We start from the raw sequence: 20,667 nt of genomic DNA on the forward strand, positions 1-20,667 counted from the left end.
GCCCCCTCTCCTCCGCCGCCGCTTCCTGCCTTGGGGCGAGCAATCCGGGAGTCCGGGACTGTGTGGCTTTGCGCCATGAAGAGAAAACGGTCGACTTTTCCCTGCTGCCCGAGCCATTTTCTCTTCATGGCGCAAAGCCACACAGTCCCGGACTCCCGGATCGCTCGCTTCTCCGGTCAGCAAAGCCATCTGCCCAGGAAAGCGCCGCGCATTGAAAAAGTGCGATGCTTTTCCGGCAGCCGGCTTGCTGGCTGGAGAAGCGAGCGATCCGGGAGTCCGGGACTGTGGCTTTGCGCCATGAAGAGAAAACGGCAGCAGGGAAAAGTCAGCCGGGCTAACGGGAGGCGGCGTGTGGCTGGGCGCTGGGGATGTCTGGGAGGGCGAGGGGGCTGATGGCTGCTGCCTCTTAGCTGCAGAGCCGGCGGGCGGAGGCGAAGACAACAGCCGCCGGCTCTCTCCCTCCACTCTCTCCGGCTCTCTCACTTTCTTTTTCTCTTTGTTGCCGGCGTGGTGAACGAGAGAGAAAGAGAGAGAGAGAAAAAGGAGGGGAGAGAGAATGAGAGAGAAAGAAAGCAAGAGAGAGAGAGAAAGAGAGGGGGGAAGGAGGGAGAGGGAAAGACATAGAGGGAGGGAAGGAGGGAGAGAGAAAGAGAGCAAAAAAGAGAGGAAGAAAGAAAGAAAGAGGGATGGAGAGAGAGAAAGAAGGGAAGGAAGGGAGAGAAAGAGGGAGGGAGAAATAGAGTGAAATGGAGGAAGAGATTTTTTTTGTCCAAACTTTTCTTTAGCCCCCCCCCGCCTCCCCCCTCAGTGTTCCCCAGAATTTTGAAAATATGAATAATGTGCCGCGGCTCAAAAAAGGTTGGGAAACACTGATATAGAGAGCTAAGAGCCATTCCAAATCTCAACCAAGGAGGAAATCCGATCTGGGTCTTAAATGATCTTTCTGCTCAGACTCTGCAAGCCAGGAATCAACTGAGACCAATTTCAAGCCTTTTGTTCCAAAATGGAGTCAGATTCACCTGGAGCTTCCCTGCTGTTATAATAGTCTTCAGAGGAGAGAAAATTCTTCGGGCACGGAATGTTTCAGAAGGCAAAGTTATGTTGCAGCAGCTTGGAATTGTTTGGGAGCAAGAAGCAAGTTCATCTACAGCGGCTGGGGGGGGGGACTGAAAATATCTGCAGGTTTAAGTGAAAGAGTGACTTTTGAGGAACCCCCTCTGGATGAGCAGGATAATTTAGCCAAGATTGCTGCCTTGCAAGATCAAATTACAGCCTTATGGAGAGAAGATAAAGCGGAAGGCAGAGTGAGACGCCAAAGAAAGAAATAATCTATGTTGGTATCTTAATGATTGGTATTGCGTAATTTCTGTAAATTAAAGTTTCTTCCTTTCTTTCTTTTCTGTTAAAGTGAAAGCGAAGAAGAGGGGGAAGGAGGGGTTTTCTTCTTACTTTTAAAAGTGGGTAAAGAGGGCGGGTGAAGTTGGATAAGCAATCCTATGAGTGTCTCCAAAGTAAGACAAGGGTTAGCCTTGTTATTTCCCCTTAGGGGAAACACACGGGTGGAGGCACAGAGGTGGGGAGTCTGTAGAGTAGTTAAAAGTTTTTTAATTAAGCCTGGGACTGCAAGAATGGGGAGAATTTTTTTTTAAAGCATTTACAATGAGTGAAAGGGTTATAATGACTTTGAATGTGAATGGTATGGCTTCACAGTTGAAACGTCATAGAGTTTTGAAATTGGCAAGGGATAATAAGATGGATTTTTTGTTATTAACAGAAACACATAAAAGACGTAGAGGGACAGATAAACTTATAAATGATAACAATTGAAAGTGGATATGAATCGCAGGGAAATACAAAAAGTAGGGGTGTAGCTTTGCTAATTCATCAGAGTCCCTTTTGAAGAAATTCAAATTCAAAGGGATAAAGATGGGAGAATGTTATTTGTTAAAGGGAAAATGAATCAAAAGAAGATAACATTTGCAGTAATCTATGCCCCAAATGTGAATTCAAAACAATTTATAATAAATACAAAAAGGAAATTGGATAACTTTGGGGAGGGCACAGTGTTTTTGGCAGGGGATTTCAATATCCAATTAACAGCAGGAAAAGGGAATTAAAAAATGTTGCATTTAAATAAACTTAATATGATGGACCTCCATGCAGACTTACCAAATGGAAGTATATATTATTCAGCAAGACATAATAAATTTAGTTGTATAGATTATATATTAATGAATAGAGTGGGAAATATACATCTTAAGAAGATAGAAATAAAAAGCATTTGGTTATCAAACCATGCCCCACTATTATCAGTAGTGGAAATGGGTTTAGATAGAAATCAAAGAATCTGGAGATATAACTCTGCAAATGAAGATGATAAACTTAAATTGCAAAAAGAATTATGTAAGTATTTTAGTATAAATGACACAGGAGAAATTCAGCAAACAGTAGTTTGGGATGCACAGAAAGCTTTTATGAGAGGACAATGCATTAGTACAGAAACCCATATCAAAAAGAGATGGGGAATAGAAAGGGAGAAGAAAATAAGAGAAATAGATTTAATACAAGAGAAATTAAGAGTAACAAGAAATGGAACAATCTATTGAAAACAAAGAAAAAACAATTGAAACTTTTTGATGAGTTACAGTGGAATAATATGAGGATGGTCATAAAACAAATAATTATGGGATGGGGGAAGAAATCAGTGAAACAAATGGTACGCTATTTGAAGAAGAGAAAAGAGAAATCTTGTATATTAGCTTTAAGAGATGCTGATGGTGAAATAAAATACAGTAATGTTCAATTGGAAAAAATAATGAAAAAGTATTATGAGAATTTATATAAAGAAGAGCAAGTGAAGGTGGGAGTTATAGAGGTTGAGGAAAAACTAACTGAAAAGGATAAGCAAATATTGAATGCAGAAATAACAAATGAGGAAATAATTAGAGTTATTAAAGGGTTAAAACCTGCCAAGGCACCAGGCCCAGAGGGATTTTCAGGAGAATATTATAAGACTTTTATGAATGAATTAACACCGCATTTGGGGAAGTTGTTTAATATTGTATTTCAAAACTTTTAATATTCCACAGACATGTAAGACCTTAGAGATTATAACTATTCCGAAACCAGATCATGATTTGAAGGATCCAGGTTCCTATTGTCCCATCAGTTTGCTTAATCAGGATTATAAAATATTTATGAAGGTATTAGCTAATAGGATTGAGAATATCTTACCGAATATAATTGGAGAAGATCAATATGGATTTATAAAGGGAAGGAAAATCTATGAACCAATAAGGAATGTTGTCAATGTGTTACACCATGCTACCGCTACTAAAAGGAAACTGGGAATTTTAAAATTAGATGTGTATAAAGCTTTTGATAAAGTTAATCATAATTATTTATATCACTTATGTAAGGATTTAAATATGGGAGATAATTTTTGTGAAACTATAAAGGGAATATATAAAGAAAATACAGCCTATATTAGAGTTAATGGACATAGAATGGAAAAAGTTAAAATTCAAAACGGCATTAAACAGGATTGCCCATTATCTCCAATGTTATTCGCAATGGCAATAGAGGTGCTAGCCAACAAGATAAGGAAGGAAAAAAACTGGAGAGGATACCAAATTGGAAAATTAGAATTAAAATTAAATCTCTTTGCAGATGATGCTATTATATTAACTGAGACTCCGATTGAAATGATTAAAAAAATAATGATTATACTACAGGAATTTAAACAACAGTCAGGACTATCAGTTAATACGGAAAAATCAGAGATAATCTGTTTAAATACAGGTCCTAAAGAGCAAATTGAGATTAGAAAGGTATCAGGACTGAAATTAGGATGTAAAAAAATGAAATACTTGGGAGTATGGTTATTAAAAAATCCAAATAATATAGTGAAGGTTAATTATAATCTGATGTAGAAGAAAATGTTAAAACAGATGAAGAGTTGGAAAGATAAAAAATTGAGAAGGATGGCAAAGATAAGAGCACTTAAAATGATGATTATCCCCAAAATGATGTATTTATTTCAGGTTTTACCAGGCACCTTTTCAGGGGCAAAATTGAGGGAATGGGATAGTAAATTGAATTATTGGATAGAAGAGAATAAAAGACCTAGAATAAGGAAAAATGGCTGATTGCTAATGAAAAAGATGGAGGATGGGGTAGCCCTAGCTTGGAGCTATATAGAGACGCGTTTCAAATTGAAAGATTAATGGAATTGCAGATATTAGAGAACAATAAATGGGTTAGATTGGAAAAAGAGATTAATAAAATTAAAAATAGAGAGCTGTTATTCATAAAATGGAATAAAAAGGAAATCGATAAATTAATGGACCCTTTAAAGGGGACTTTAGAAATGTGGTCAAAATGGCAGGGGAAAATGGGAATAAGGAGATCAAAGCTGTCAATGTTGCACGTATTAAACAGAGATAACGAAATCAATTTAAATAAAATTATAAAGGAATTGAATGACAAAGGGATAACCAGAATAGAACAGTTATATGAGAAGGATGGAAGAGTCAGTAGAATTCATTTAGAAAGGTGGTTGGGCCAACAGAGATGGTTGCAGATAAACACAATAAGTAAATATCTGAATGAAAGGGAGAATAAAGAAGCATTATTAAGAGAAGAAACTCACTTAGAGGAAATATTAAAAGAAAAAAGGGATCATATAAAGGCACAAGCAAGTAATATATACAGAATGTTATCACAGGCGTAAGAGGGTGTGATAAAAGGATTAACCAGATGGTGGCAAAATGAATTACAAATAGCTGAAAGAGAGATGAAGGATATAGTTGAAAATACACAGAAAATAAAGAATACAAGAGTTAGAGAAATGAGAAGGAAAATTACTATACACCAACACAACTTGCATATTTTCAGAAGAAGGGGAAGGGCACCTGTTGGCATGGATGCCAAGAGAGAGGAGTTTTTATGCATATGTTCTGGGAGTGTTCAGTAGTACAGAAATTTTGGAAAGAAGTGCTAGATGAAATGAACAGAATGTTAAATATTAACTGGACAATCACAAAAGAAATGGCAGTACTAGTAAAAAAGGGAAATTTAAGAGAATTTAGAGAAATAAAAGTAACAGCACTGGAAAGCGTTCAAGCAGTAATTGTATTGGGTTGGAAAGAAGCAGCAAAATGGACGATACAGAATTGGTATCGGTACATGGTGGACCACATTCACTTTGAAATTATGGAGGTAAGGATAAATATGTACAATGAAAATAAATTGAAGAAACTGATGGAACGATGGGACATGGTGAGAGGTTATATGACAAGTAGAATTTGTGATCTAGCCATACAGAATAAATTAGAATCACTCTTTGATATGTAAATAAAATGCAGATCCTAGCTTAGAAGAATGTTAAAGATGTTTGTACAGACCCTCTAATTGGTGGCGGGGTATGTATGTTGTTAGGTGGTGGGTGCACCCTCACAGGGCACTGTTTTATGTTGTATGATGTGCAGTCTGTGTGTGTAACATTTAAAAAAACTAAATAAAAAAATTAATTAAATTTTTTTTATGTAGAATTCTCTTTAGTTGTAGATTGCTTCTTTCTTTGATTAGTTTCCATCCATTGTTTCTTGTCTTGCCTTCTGGTGTTTTGGAAAATACATCTTCTTTGTAGCAACCCCTCAAATAACGGAATACTGTTATCCACTAGTATCCACTTTCTCATATTCAAACTGAGATTTCCCAACTAAATTGACAAGACTCTTCCGTGGCATCTTTCCTGGTAATGAATCCAATTTTATGCAACATGTTTTTCCACATTCCTTTTAGAATTTTTCTATGCCCAATAGGGCATTTGTCATCCAAAGTAGGACTACAGGGGAGCAATCAGGAGATGAAATAAAAATAGAGAAGTACTGGTACTTGGCTGCTTCTATTGCCATAAGACAGGCTTAATGGCACTACTGACCCGTGGTCAACTTTGTCCTTTACTGGATACCAGTTTAACTAAATCATGGTATCTATTTTACCAATCTCTCAATTTTCTATTTCAGTAGTTTCAATGTTAATTACACTCAATATTAAATTGGACTTTGACTTTGCATTATAAATTTAAAATATACTTGGAAATGTAGAAGATTGATGAAAGTTAATAATAGCTTGGAAATATTGAAAGAAATTATAGGAAAGTAAATATGGAAATATATTAATTGATGCATTGGTGTTCAGATAGATTTTCATAGTATTGTTGAAGATTTTAAAGCATGGATTTATTAATAGTTGTGTTTTTGGTTTTGCTGGCTGTTTTAGTTTTAATAGTAATAGATTTTGGTTTTGTTTTATTATTAATTTCTTTTAATTAAAAAAAGGGAATCCCGCCCCCCATTAATTAGGAAAAAGTTGTATAAGGGTTTTTGTTTCTTTTAAGAAGAATGTATAAGAAGGAGGAGTAGGCATGACGGCCTATCTGGATTTATAAGGATTTATATAGGATAATGATATTAATTGAAATATAAAATAACAGAATAACATAGTGGGAAGGGGCCAGCACCGAGCCCCAAATAATTACACAATAAGTTGTCTTGGGTGACATCTGTGAAAAAAAATCAGGTGCTCAGGCATGAAAATTTATTTATTTATTTATTTATTTATTTATTTATTTATACATACATACATACATACATACATACATACATACATACATACATACATACATAAACACACACTTCTATGCTGCCCAATCCCAAAGGGACTGTCGCTCAGACACTATACTTTTGCACCCACGCTGGAAAAAAAATAGAGATATTGATCTTGACCCCCAAGCCTTTCACTTCTACTGCATATTCAGGCTATTATTATAACAATAAATTTTGTACTGTAAAAAGGGGAGGAAATGTGATGAACTTAGAAACAGAAACAAGCACAGTGTACTGTATTCAGTTTCATGGATAAAATGAATTTTAAAGAAACATATCTACTTGGAATAGTTTTTGATATCTTTACTTCATGTAGTAGGGCAAATGCTTTTTGTCATGTTATAACTCTTTCTAAGTATATCTTCTTATGCCTTCTTCATAGAGTTGGTATAAACTTTTTAAAATTGCTGCTCTTTTTTTGATTTTCTTGATTTCAGTGGGCTTCCAATTCAAACAAATGTGAATGAAATGCTGATCAATTTGCATTCTTTAGTTTGTATTTTGTGCTGGTTTCAATACCACTTAGTTGCCATTGCATTTCCTTCTCTGTCTAGGTAAAGTAGAATCCTTAAAGTAATATACAATGGTACCTCAAGATACGAACCCCTCGTCATACGAACTTTTCGAGATACGAACCCGGGGCTTAAGATTTCTTTGCCTCGTCTTAAAAACACTTTCCGTCTTACGAACCTGAGCCCGGGTTCGTGGGTTCTCTTACTGACTGAGGGATTCCCCTTGCCTGGTGGGAGATGAAGCGCTGGGGTGGGGGGTGTCATTCCGACCCTCCTGTCTCCCCCCCAGAGTCAAAAGCCCAAAGGTCCCCACCACAGCATCCGCTGCAGGAGACTTAAGCCTCCCGATCCTCCTCGCCCGTGGCCGGCAGAACTGCCTCCTGAGCGCTCTTGACCGGTGGGAGGTAAAGAGCTGGGGTGGGGGTGGGTGTCCTGACACCCCCCCCCAGCGCTTTGCCTCCCGCTGGGCAAGAGCGCTCTTCTGCCGGCCACGGGCGAGGGGCGGGGAAGCCTCTTGCAGCAGCTGCTACGGCGGAGACATTTGGGTTTTTGGCTGGGGGAGGAGGCAGCAGGTCTGGCCACCCCACCCCAGCGCTTCACCTTCCCCCCCAGCCAAAAACCCAAAGGTCCCCACCAGAGCACCCGCTGCAGCCAAAAAGGCAAAGCCGGGCAGTTCCCCAGCCGCCGAAGGAGGCTTAACCCCGCCCTCTGTCCCACCCATCGCCCGTATCCAGCAGAAGCTACCACCCGAGCGCTCTTGCCCGGCGAGAGGTGAAGCACTGGGGTGGGGGGCTGTCAGGACACCCCCCACCCCAGCACTTCGCATCCCGCCGGCCAAGAGCACTCGGGCAGCAGCTTCTGCCAGACACGGGCAATGAGCGGGACAGAGGGGCGGGGAGAATCAGGAGGCTCCTTTGGTGGCTGGGGGCTGCCTGGCTTTGTGTATTTGGCTGGGGGGGGAGACAAGAGGGCCGACCACCCCACCCCAGCGCCTCACCTCCCCCCCAGCCAAAAACCCAAAGGTCCCCACCAGAGCACCCGCTGCAGCCCAAAAGCCAAAGCTGAGCAGTTCCCCAGCCGCCGAAGGAGGCTTAACCCCGCCCTCTGTCCCACCCATTGCCCGTATCCAGCTGAAGCTGCCACCCAAGCGCTCTTGCCCAGCGGGAGGCGAAGCACTGGGGTGGGGGGCTGTCAGGACACCCCCCACCCCAGTGCTTCGCATCCCACCGGCCAAGAGCACTCGGGAAGCAGCTTCTGCCAGACATGGGCAATGAGCGGGACAGAGGGGCGGGGAGAATCAGGAGGCTCCTTTGGCGGCTGGGGGGGTGCCTGGCTTTGTGTATTTGGCTGGGGGAGAGGCAGGAGGGCCGGCCTGGCACCCCCCACCCCAGCATTTTGCATCCTGCCAGCCAAGAGCACTCGGGCAGCAGCCTCTGCCAGACACGGGCAATAAGCGGGACAGAGGGGCGGGGAGAATCAGGAGGCTCCTTTGGTCGCTGGGGGCTGCCTGGCTTTGTGTTTTTGGCTGGGTGGGAGGGAGTTAGGAAGGTCCTACTTCTCCCCCCCCAGCCAAAAACACAAAGCCGGTCTGCCACCATCCGCTTGAGCCAGGAGGAAGAAGCGGCGTGGAGGAATGGAAAGCTCAAACCACTGCCAGATTCAGCTTCCCATCCCTCCACCTCACTTCGCCCCTCCTGTCCTGGCTCAAGCGAGCGGCAGCAGACAGGCTTTGGGTTATTGGCTGGGGGGGAGAGGGAGTTAGGAAGGTCCTACTTCCCCCCCCCCAGCCAAAAACACAAAGCCGGTCTGCCACCATCCGCTTGAGCCAGGAGGAAGAAGCGGCGTGGAGGAATGGGAAGCTCAAACCGCCACCGGCTTCAGCTTCTCATTGCCCCGCGGGCGGCGGCATACCGCCTTTGTGTGTTTGGCTGGGGGGGAGCAGGAGGACCTTCCTGACTCCCTCCCCCCAGCACTTCGCCCAGCACCACAGGCAGGGCGAAGCAGCATGCAGCAAAGGGAGGCTCAAACCGCTGGCGGCTTCAGCTTCCCATTGCTCCGCGGGCGGCGGCAGACCGCCTTTGTGTTTTTGGATGGGGGGGAGCAGGAGGACCTTCCTGACTCCCTCCCCCCAGTGCTTCACCCAGGATGATATGCATGGCAAAGGGGCGGGGAGGATCGGGAGGCTCAAGCCTCCTTCGATGGTGGCAGCCGGCTTGCACGCATTAATCGCTTTCCCATTGGAAACAATGTTTCGTCTTACGAACTTTTCACCTTACGAACCTTTTCCCGGCACCAATTAAGTTCGTAAGACGAGGTATTACTGTATATCTTTCTCTTATTTTTCAAGCAGGAGCAACATTTGAAAAGCAATAGTTTGTGTGTGTTTTTGTATTTCAATTTGAGCATTGTAAGTCAGTTTTGGTAAATGTATGAGCATCTAGGTTTTTTGTCAGGGGTGTTCAGTTCTGACTGGGGGATTCTGGGAATTCAGGTCCATAGGTTTTGAGATTGCCAGGGTTGGACACCTCTGTTTTATGTATATTTAAGTACAATAGAAAATAAAATTCTGCTGCTCCCCTAAAAAACAAACTGAATTTAGCTGTCAATGATATGAATTTGTGCTTAATCCCACTCTTTTTTTCAGGGTTGGCAGTGGAGGGATGACAATCCTTTCAAATTTGGCAGTGACTGAAATTATTGCTAAATGAAGTAGAGCATGGAAAGGATAAATATTTGAGTTCAATTAATATGCAGTAGCTATTTAGAAACATTATCTTCCCCAATCTGGTTTCACCAGAAGTGTTAAGGATAAAAATCCCAAGAATTCAAAGCTATCATCGATAGGCACCAAGTTGAGGAATTTGGGCCTAATTTCAGAAGGAAACAAGTAACTGTTCAACACTCTAGTTTTGTACACAGGGCTAAACATTCTAACTGTAATCTGGTATTATTTCACACAATGTTTTTTTCTAGGAAACAGTTCTAATCAGGCTTCCAGATTAGATAACTGAGGTTCATTTATATATGCAGAGCTCTGCAAGTTATATTTGTGTCAGTCTTCAGTGAATAGATTCTCTTAGTTTTTAGTTGGTGAATTGCTTAAATGAAGGAAACAGTGCAGAATAAAACATACAGTGGATGAAGTGAATTAATTTTTTATGAGTCTCTAGTACATGAATAGCTTAGTTGTAGTACATTCCAGAAACCAAACATGAAAGATGCTGATGTAAAATGTACTTAGTGATGGGCTACGAGCCATAATGCCCAATTAGGCTTGCTTCCGTGGCACTGGAGGTTCCGTGAGTTTGAGCAGAGTTATGCTGCTGTGCCCGTGTAAATAGTAAAATCGTGCATGGAGAATGTGCGTGCGCATGCATGGAAGTAAAAAAACCTCACCAGAACACAGGCGGACCTACATTTCCGTGCATGATTTCACTATCTGCATGGGTGCAGCAACATAACTCTGCTCAAATTCATGGGACCTCCAGAGCCGTAGAGGTGAGCCCAATTAAGAATTTCTGCTAGTAGCCAACTCTTGGATGTACTGAATAAACATTCCTTCTTTTTTTAAAAAAATAGGGGGAGGTAATAGTGCAGTGTGCTCCCCCCCCCCCCAATTTTTATGTGTGCTGCTGTGATGAAATAGTTCCAAGTTCATTCTTGGGCTACTGTGTTGTGCTACAAATATCTGAACAATAGTCATGGGCGAACCCAACGGTGTTTGGGTTCGGCAAGATCGGACGAACTTTACGCAAAATTCGGCTGAACCTGAACCGAACCTGAACTTGAACCCGAACGGGGAATCCCTCCCACGAAGAGATTCCGGGGGCAGAGCTTTGACGTCAATGGCAGGTTGCTAAGGACGCCAAGGTGATCACTTCCTGGATTCCATGGAATCCAGGAAGTGATCACCTTGGCGTCCTTAGCAACCTGCCGGTGATGTCAAAGCTCCGCCCCTGGAATCTCTTCATGGGAGGGATTCCCCAGCTCCTTCAAAGGGAGGTCTTCACATAAACATGTTTATTTTTACATGAAAAGACCGCCCTTTGCTTGCAGCACCGCTAAGGCGTCCTTTTTCGTAAAAATAACAATGCTTAGTTTTACGTGAAGACCTCCCTTTGAAGGAACTGGGGAATCCCTCCCATGAAGATATTCCGGGGGTGGAGCTTTGACATCACCGGCAGGTTGCTAAGGACGCCAGGTTGATCACTTCCTGGATTCCATGGAATCCAGGAAGTGATCACCGTGGCGTCCTTAGCAACCTGCTGGTGACGTCAAAGCTCCGAATGCCAAACACGACCCCGGAGTTTGTCCGAAGTTTGAAAAACTTTCAGGTTCATCTTCAACATACCGAACACCGCAAAATTCGGTACGGACCCAAATTGTGCGGGTTTGGTTTGCCCATTACTACTGAACAACCATTAGATGTGGCAGCAAAGAGAAGTGGAAATTCATAGCCATACTTCTTGCAATCAAATTTGTTGAAGGTGTGGGGTAGAACTAGACAGCGAGAAGGAGCTCACTGGACCCCTATGTTCTGTTTCCCTAGCCTTTTCTATATATTGTAACAGATTTGGTTAGATTTTAGAGTTGATTAAATCATCCTTTCTAACCATAACTTGAGCTTCATAATTCCAAGGTGCTAAACCTGAAATGTATCTTGTCTTTGTTCTGATTTATATTAATTACACCAAGCATGTCTACATCATTTTTCCTTCATTTTTTGCATTGAATCATCCCAGTAAACAAACTCTTATTTAGTATATTATAAGTATTAAGGGTGAAATTTTGCATTTGTGCAATTTGTAATTTGTGTGACCGCAATAATGTCCCATATTTGAAATTGTGTATAACCTTAGTTCCATTGTGTGAAAAAAATGTGTTATATTCTACAAATACTAAAATAGTTTTATTAAAATGACGGTTTTGTTGTGGTGGTTTTTCTTCTCAGCTCTGCCACAAACTTTATGAGGTGATAACTAAATTGGGAGAGCAACATGCTGACAAAGCCTTCACAATCCTTGGGGCACCCAGGTAAAAATATTTTATCAAACTGCAGCTAAATGTACAAATAATATGACTTGATTATTAGACAGAATGAAATAAATCAGCTAAGAGTAAAAAAAAGTTTTTAAATATGTGTGTTCCTATTTCCTATCAGTTCTTATCTGTGCATAAAAAGGACACTTTAGTTGTTAGAAATTTGCTATAATTTTGTAAAAGTAAATTATATTTTGCACTGGAAAGAGGTTGGATATTTACTAGAGATGATTAAGGGAGCCATTTGTTGCCAGTTCCAGTGCAAACTGTTTTCAATGGTAACTTCCAATTCAAGTGGAGTTCAGTATGCAATTATCATCTAGATTTCTCAGTTCCCCATATTTTGGCAGCTTAAAGGATTAAAATAATATAAAACTATATATGTGTACTACATTTGGAGATAATGCATTACTAATAGAATTTTCACATTCCTTTTTGTAACAAATATAAATGAATGCAAAATAGATGGAAATTGAGAGGTAGCCTACAGGGAGACGAAGCATGTTTTGCTTCATGGAGATTGTATCTTCTCCTGAGTATGGCCTCTGGTTTTGTGTGTGAACAAAGAAACACACACACACACACACAAGGTAGGGCTCCTATCAATATAATATCCCATCAATAGAATGTTTCCTCAGTTGGTTGCAGCTCAACAGAATGGACACTCCCCTCAACAGAAGGGACACACACACCCTCCAATGAGATCAGCACAGTGGGGTTAGTCAATGCTACTAGCTCCCCTTTGGGAGGCCTCTTGTTTTTCTGGGGGTACTTGTCATAGAACTGTTTTACCAATCTATCTGTCCTTATTTTCCTAATCTTCACCAGGTGGCCTGGTGGATACCCCTTCCAATACAACAAGTAATCCAATTGCTCTCATTGCACCCTTGAGTTTAAGATTTTCTTTCTCTCATAGTGAGGTTGACCCTCATCACCATGGGCTTGTAGGATCTCCCCCCCATTGGTTGGAGTTTTGAGTTCACTGCAGATTTCAACAGGTTGCAGAGGAATGCCAGATGTACCTTTCCCAGTAACTGGGGGAATTGAAGACATACTGTGACCAGGTTTATCACCTTCACTATGGGGTATACAGTGATCCCTCGATTATCGCGAAGGTTCCGTTCCAAGACCCCTCGCGATAATCGATTTTTCGCGATGTAGGGTTGCGGAATTAAAAACACCATCTGCGCATGCGCGCCCTTTTTTTCATGGCCGCGCATGCGCAGATGGTGGAGTTTGCGTGGGCGGCGGGGAAGACCCAGGGAAGGTTCCTTCGGCCGCCCAGCAGCTGATCTGCTCGGTAGCGCAGCAGCAGCGAGCAGACGAAGATCGGGGTTTCCCCTTTGCGTGGGCGGCGGGGAAACCCTGATCTTCATCTGCTCGCTGCTGCTGCGGCCGCCCAGCAGCTGATCTGCTCGGTAGCGCAGCAGCAGCGAGCAGACGAAGATCGGGGTTTCCCCGCCGCCCACGCAAAGGGGAAACCCCGATTCGGCTCCTCGCTGCTGCTGCGCTGCCGAGCAGATCAGCTGCTGGGCGGCCGCAGCAGCAGCGAGCAGACGAAGATCGGGGTTTCCCCGCCGCCCACGCAAAGGGGAAACCCCGATTCGGGCTCCTCACTGCTGCTGCGCTACCGAGCAGATCAGCTGCTGGGCGGCCGAACGCTGATGCCCCCGCTCGCCCGTCCGCCCGCCGCCCGCCGCCCGCCAGCAAGAGGGGGAGAGATAGAGAAAGAGAGAGAAGGAAAAAAAGAGATGAGAGAGGGAGGAAGAGAGTGTGAGAGAGGAAGAAGCAAGATAGAGAAAGAGAGAGAGAAAGAAAGATGAGAAAGGAAGGAAGAGAGTGACGTCATCGGGTGGGAAAAATCGCGATATAGCGTTTCGCGAAGAACGAGATCGCGAAAATCGAGGGATCACTGTAGTCCTAAGAACACGGGACTGAGCTTCTCAGATACTTTGTGGACAAATAAACTGTATCCCCCACCTTAAATTCCAGTTGGGGATACTGGTGGTTATCAGCCTTTTATATGCTTTTGTTGCTTCACATAGGGTCTGTTTCATTTTTTCCTATGCCTTCTTCATTGAATCAATCCATTCCATTAGTGACATGGAGGAGAGGGGCTCCCTAGGCAGTTCTGGCATAGGGACAAATTTCACTCCACTTGTCACTTGGAAGGAGGTCAGACCAATGCTGCTGTGCATGGCATTATTGTATGACATCTCAGTAAATGGTGGCAGCTCCTCCCAGTTCAATTGCTGATAGTACTGTTCCACTATGCATGTTAATCCATTTTACGGCCCCATTAGTACTCAGATGAAATGCAGAACTAAGTCCTTGCAAGAACCCGATGGCCCTCATGAATTTCCTCCAGAACTTAGCTGTGAATTGGACCCATTGATCGGAAATGATTCTGTGGGGGACTGCATGCAACCTATTGATATGCTAAATGAATAAGTTAGCTAACTTCCACGCAGGCAGAAGTCCTGGGCAGGCCACAAAATGGCCTGTTTGGAAAACAAGTCTATGATTGTCCAAATGAGTGTACTCCCCCCACTCTCAGTGAGTTCGATGATGAAATCCATAGCTATCTCTTTCCAGAGTTGAGACAGGTCTGCCTGTTGCTGGAGTAATCCAAGGGGGGGGGGGGGGCTCCCTGACCTCGTCTTCATTGCCGCCCAAATAGCACAGAACTTTACCTAGTCCTCAATGTCTCTTTTCATTCTCGGCCATCAGAATTGTCACCTGGCCATGTCCAGGGTCTTCAGGTAGCTGAAGTGCCCTGCTTACTTGGAGTCATGACTTTGTTAAAGGACCTGGAGCTGCAAACTGCTGGGCACATACAATTTCGATCCCTTCCAGCCCAGTACATCCTTAATGTTTAGCATTCCCTGGTTGGCCTTGTGCCATGGGTCAGCTGGTAGCTTGTCTTTCAGTTTTTGGGTCATCCCTCTGCCATTTGCAGTTCTCCTTCAGGTGGCCTGCCCTTGGGTTAGCACTTGTGATGCCAGTTGAAGAGGTGAATCAACCCTTGAACCACCACTTTGCATTTGCGGTGGCGTTGTGGTTTTTACAACAGAATATCAGCTATAAGGTTCTCCACCCCCACCCCAGAATACATCATACTTCTGTTCAAAATTGAATCACTTCAAGTATTGCACCCCCCCTGACCTGCTTTTGGGAGAGTTAGTGAGGTGTCTGTAATGCCTCTAGGTATTTGTGATCAGCTCTTACTTAGAAAGACATGGGACCTCCATTGAAGAAATATCTGTAGGCCCATTGGATCACATAAGCTTCCTTCTCCTACACTGCCCATCTCCACTTGGTTTCTGTTCATTTTTTAGAGGTGTATGCACAGGGATGTACGATGCCCTCTGCGTATTTTTGGAGGAGGCTCGCCATGATGACCAGGTCACTGGCATTGGCTTGGATCACAAAAGGCTGCTCTGGGTCATGGTGCTTGAGGGTTATCTCTTTGGCAAACTATACTTTCAGCTGCTCGAACACATGTTAGCACTCTAGGGTCCATTCTAACGGTTGATTCAGTTGTGAATATTCTGGGCCCTTCCTCATCTTCAACCATTCAGTAATAGGCTGGGCTACAGTTCACTGAAGGCAGGGATAAATTGCTGGTAGAAGTTGACAAGCCTCAGGAAACATTGTAGTTGCTTGTGTATGCAGTGGGGTTGCCAAACCAGTACTACTCTTATTTACCTGAATCCATATCCAGTTCCTTGTTTGACACTCAGTAACACAGGTATTCTAGGTGGGTTTTGTAGAATTTACATTTTGACAGCTTTTCATATAGTTTGGCCACCAGACATTTTGGTAACATCTGATATACTAGCTTCACATGGTCCTCTAGGGCAGTGATGGCAAATCTTTTTCCCCTCGGGTGCTGAACGTATGTGCACACACACTATCGTGCCTGCACAAGTGCCCACACCCATAATTCAATGTCTGGGGAGAGCAAAAATTGCATCCCCTACCACCCCTGGAGGCCCTCTGGAGGCCCGAAAGAACCCATTTATCAGTTTCTGGTGGGCCCAGTAGACCTGTTTTTCACCCTGCCCAAAGACTTCCTTGGAGCCTGGGGACGGCAAAAACACCCTCCCCAATCTTTCCAGAGGCCTTCCATAAACCAAAAATGTTCTCCCAGAGCCTCTATGTGAGCTGAAAATCAGCTGGCTGGTGTGGACATGTGTGCTGGAACTAAGCTAAGACAACAGCTCGTATGCCTGCAGATATGGCTCTGCGTGCCACAGGTTCAGCATCACTGCTCTAGGGTTTCAGTGAAGATGAGAATGTTATCGAAGTATATGAGGCAACTGAGAAACAAAAGCCCATGGTGAATTAAGCCAGCTATGACCCATGTTGCACTTCCTACAAGGTTGCACCGGAACCACCAGCTGGGGTTGCAGAGGTGTAGCTTGTCCCATGGGAGCATCTCAGGAGAAGCCTCCATCCTCAATTGTGGGAGGAGGAGCCTCCATCCTCAATTGTGGGCCAACCTCAATGGATCATGTGGTTCCGACTTACCTAGGGCTGATAGGCACCACTTTCCTTGGGCAACTACAGCCATCAATCCCTTTGATGACTCCTTAGGTAGGCTTCCCCTAGCTGTGCTCAGATCGCTGGGTGCCAGCTGCACGTCTCAGACAGGTGCTCTCCACTGCCAATCCAGCCCATCACCAGGCATTCACAGGGGCTCATTTGTTCAGGCAGCCCCCATTGTCCTCATCTGACTCTTTTCCATCCTTCATCTTCCCTGAGTCTTCCTACTCCCTGGGCTGACCAGGAAGCAGTAAGGGCTCAGGACCCCAGAATGTAGCTCTGGTTGGAGTGAAGTATGATTTTTTTCTTTTTTCTTTTGGACAGTATTGGATTAATGTCAGGTTCCAAGTAATGCACCGATCATAAAGTGAACTCTGAGGCAAGGTACAAGGTAGGGCTCCTATCAATATAATATCCCATCAATAGAATGTTTCCTCAGTTGGTTGCAGCTCAACAGAATGGACACTCCCCTGAACAGAAGGGACACACACACCCTCCAAAGAGATCAGCACAGTGGGGTTAGTCAATACTACTAGTACAGTTGGTTGTTTCCAAAATATCCTGTTAGATGCACTTGATTGGCACTAACTGGTAAAAAGCCAGTACTGAAATTGCTGGGCTTTTCATCCCAATATAAGTTTCAGATTCTTAAGTTTTCCAAAACAACCTGTCACATTGTCCAACCAAGATGGGAGCTGGTTGCTTGGTGACTTTTCTCCTCCTCTACTGGTCATCTAGCCATTGGAATGTGCATGACTCATCAGCTATTTATTTATTTATTTATTTATTTATTTATTTATTTATTTATTTATTTATTTATTTGTCAAACAAGTATAGTATTATAGTACATATTAACATAATATAACATAAGTAGAATGTAGAAATAGAAAGGATAATAAGGCAGTAGGACAGGGACATTAGGCACAAAAGTGCACTTATGCACGCTCCTTACAGACCTTTTAGAAAAGGGGGGAGGTCGATTGTAGATAATGTAAGATTGAAGATTTTGTGGTTGGGGGAAGCAACAACAGAGTCAGGTAATGAATTCCAGGCAGTGATCACTCTATTGCTGAAATCCTATTTTCTGCAGTCAGGTTTGGAGCGATTTATATTCAGTTTGTATCTATTACGTGCTCTTGTGTTGTTAAAGGTGAAGTAGTCACTGACACAGAGTACATTATGATATATGATTTTATGAACAACAGTTAAATCAGTGCGGAGATGATGTAGTTGTACATTTTCTAGATGTAGTATTTGAAGTCTGGAGGAGTAGGATAATTTGTTACATGAGGAGGAGTAAAGGACTCTTCTTGTGAAGTATTTCTGGACTCCTTCAATTGTATTAATGTCTGATATGCAGTGTGGATTCCACACAGGTGAGCTGTATTCTAGAATAGGTCTGACAAATGTTTTGTATGCTCTGGTTAATAAATCAGTGTTTCTAGAGAAGAAGCTATATAAGATTAGGTTTACAATTCTTAATGCTTTTTTGGCAATGCTGTTACAGTGGGCTCTAGCACTTAGGTCATTGGAAATGAGTACTCCAAGGTCTTTGACTGAGTGAGGGTCCTCTGTAAGTTCAGTTTTACCAAGTATGTATTTAGTATTCGGATTCTTTTTACCAATGTGTAGAATGGAGCATTTGTTGATAGAGATTTGAAGTTGTCAGTTGTTAGGCCATTCAGCTACATGGTCAAGGTCCAGTTTAACATCATCAGCAAAGAGAACACAATTGCTTGTGATATTGTAACAGAGATTGTTTATGTAGAGTGTAAAGAGAATAGGTCCTAAAACACTGCCTTGTGGGACACCACTGTTAACTGGAGCAGGATTACATATGACATTACCTATTTTGACCACTTGTTGTCTGTTGGACAGGAACGCTGAAATCCAATCATGCAGAGGTCCAGAGATGCCATAGGATTTTAGTTTCAAAAGAAATTTGTCATGAACTACTGAGTCAAAGGCTTTACAAAAGTCTCTATAGATTGCATCTATTGATCTACCCTGATCAAGTTGGGTAGTCCATATGTTTTTACAGTGTAAGAGTTGCAGATTGCAGAATAATTTTTTCCTGAAACGGAATTGTCGGTGGAAAGTAGGTTATTGGTTTCAAGATGAAGTGTAATGAATTGGTTTATGATGGATTCCATGACTTTTCAAGTGACACAAGTCAGGGAGATTGGTCTGTAGTTTTCAACGTTTCTTGGATTGCCTTTTTGGAAGATAGGGATGACTGTGGCTAGAGACCGGAGTTTAGGTAGGGAGTTAGTTGAAGAAGATATTTTAAAAATTATGCTTAGGGGTTCAGCCAGGGTTGAGGAGAGCTTTTTAAAGAAGTATGCACATAGTCCATCTTGTACGATAGAAAGGGAAGGTTTTAGGTTGTATAATTATTTTTTAACTTTTTCCTGTGTAAATTCGATTTGTGTTAGATCATTGAAGTTAGTTGAGTTGTGACTAGGAAATGCTGGGCATGAGCCATTGCTGTTAACAAAGACAGAGCTGAAGAAGGTGTTAAGAGGTTGGCTTTAATTGTTTCATCATTATACTCTATCGTTAAGTCCTTTAAGGGGTGGGATGGATCCAGAGTCTTTGAGTTTATTGTTTGCAAAGTTATAGAAGGCCTGAATGGATTTTGTACGTAGGAGGTTTTCTTTTTGATTAATGCAATATTTGGTACATTCAGTCTTTATTTGATGACATAAATTTTTATAGTGGTTTTTAAAGTTTGCAACATGGCCTGTTGTATTTTTAGGCCAGAGTAATCTTTTTTTGGATTGTAGCTTTCTTATTTTTATGGGTGATTTATTTTTCTTGGTTTTGGTGAATATTAGAGGTACATGTAATTTTATGACTATTTGGATTTTGAGCAAAAATATATTGTAATAGTCATCTATGATGATACAGCTGGAGAATATTGTGGTCCAGTCAAGAGATTAGAGAGAAGATTCTATGTTTTCATAGTTGGCGTTTTTAAAGTTGAAGTTGGTTGTCTTGTTCTTGGGGTTGTTTATTTGAGGAAGTACATTGGAAGTACATTCTCCAATGCACTTGCAAGGAGAGTCCAACATGGGGTAATTCTACAGTCTGATTGGTAGGGACTGAGTTTAATTTAAATATTAGCCAGGCACCGCCCCCTTAGCCCTCCAGTCTAAAAACTCAGTCGCAGTAATGGGACTTAAGAGTTTTTCGTTCTGGGTTTCAACTTGAGTTGAAAGTGAAAAAAAGTTAATGTTTAAGTAAAGTTTAAATAGGTTAAGAATGTTTGAGAGTTACCTTTTGTTAATTGGTGTTTTTTCTCTCTTTTTCTTTCTTTACAGGCACAAGATGGGGCAGCTCCTGGGCAGCATAGGGTTCCTACCCTCCGCGGGGCGAACCCTTGAGGCTGCGGCTCCTCTCCTCAGTTACCCAATCCAGGCATGGATTGGAGGGAGCCCCCGGTGACCATTAAAGCGGCTGACGTCATGGGGGGCCTGCCCCCTGTGGCGGAGACGCCGAGAGAAGATTCGGAGCTGGAAGCGCCCCCTCCAATCCTCGCTGGCCGCCTTAAGGACTTCTGCGAGCGGTTCCTCAGTCTGAGGTGGATCGCCGTTCTATGGCGGCGGCCATGTTTAAAGAGGAAAATCGGGCGGGAAAGTGAAGGAGCGTCCCGCCCGTTTCTAGGGTAACGGTGGCCATGAATTTCGCTGGGAAGCGCAGCCGCTCTGTGTGGGCCCATGTGGTTGCCACAGCAACCGGGATGCAGCCTCTTGATAGGCCGGGAGACAGCGTGAGGTCACGCTTGAAGTCCTGCCTGCCTGAATCTGCTGGGTGACACGCAGCCTCAATAGCTCTCAGAGGAATGACAGTTGAGCTTGGCTTTCTTCTGGCGTGTTTTGCTGACCGGTCTGTGT

General features: G+C 43.0%; 1 protein-coding gene across 8 annotated transcripts in view; it reads left to right on the forward strand.

The window, feature by feature from the left end:
* The window catches only part of AMPH (amphiphysin), a 449,568-nt gene that overhangs the window by 251,040 nt on the left and 177,861 nt on the right, over nt 1–20,667 (forward strand). For all 8 annotated transcript variants that reach the window (XM_070726278.1, XM_070726279.1, XM_070726284.1 and 5 more), the window contains one exon: nt 12,135–12,217. In XM_070726278.1, coding sequence (XP_070582379.1) covers nt 12,135–12,217 — 83 coding nt within the window. The remainder of the gene's footprint in view (nt 1–12,134; nt 12,218–20,667) is intronic.

The sequence above is a fragment of the Erythrolamprus reginae genome, chromosome Z (genome assembly GCF_031021105.1).
Source record: "Erythrolamprus reginae isolate rEryReg1 chromosome Z, rEryReg1.hap1, whole genome shotgun sequence".
NCBI lineage: Eukaryota > Metazoa > Chordata > Lepidosauria > Squamata > Dipsadidae > Erythrolamprus > Erythrolamprus reginae.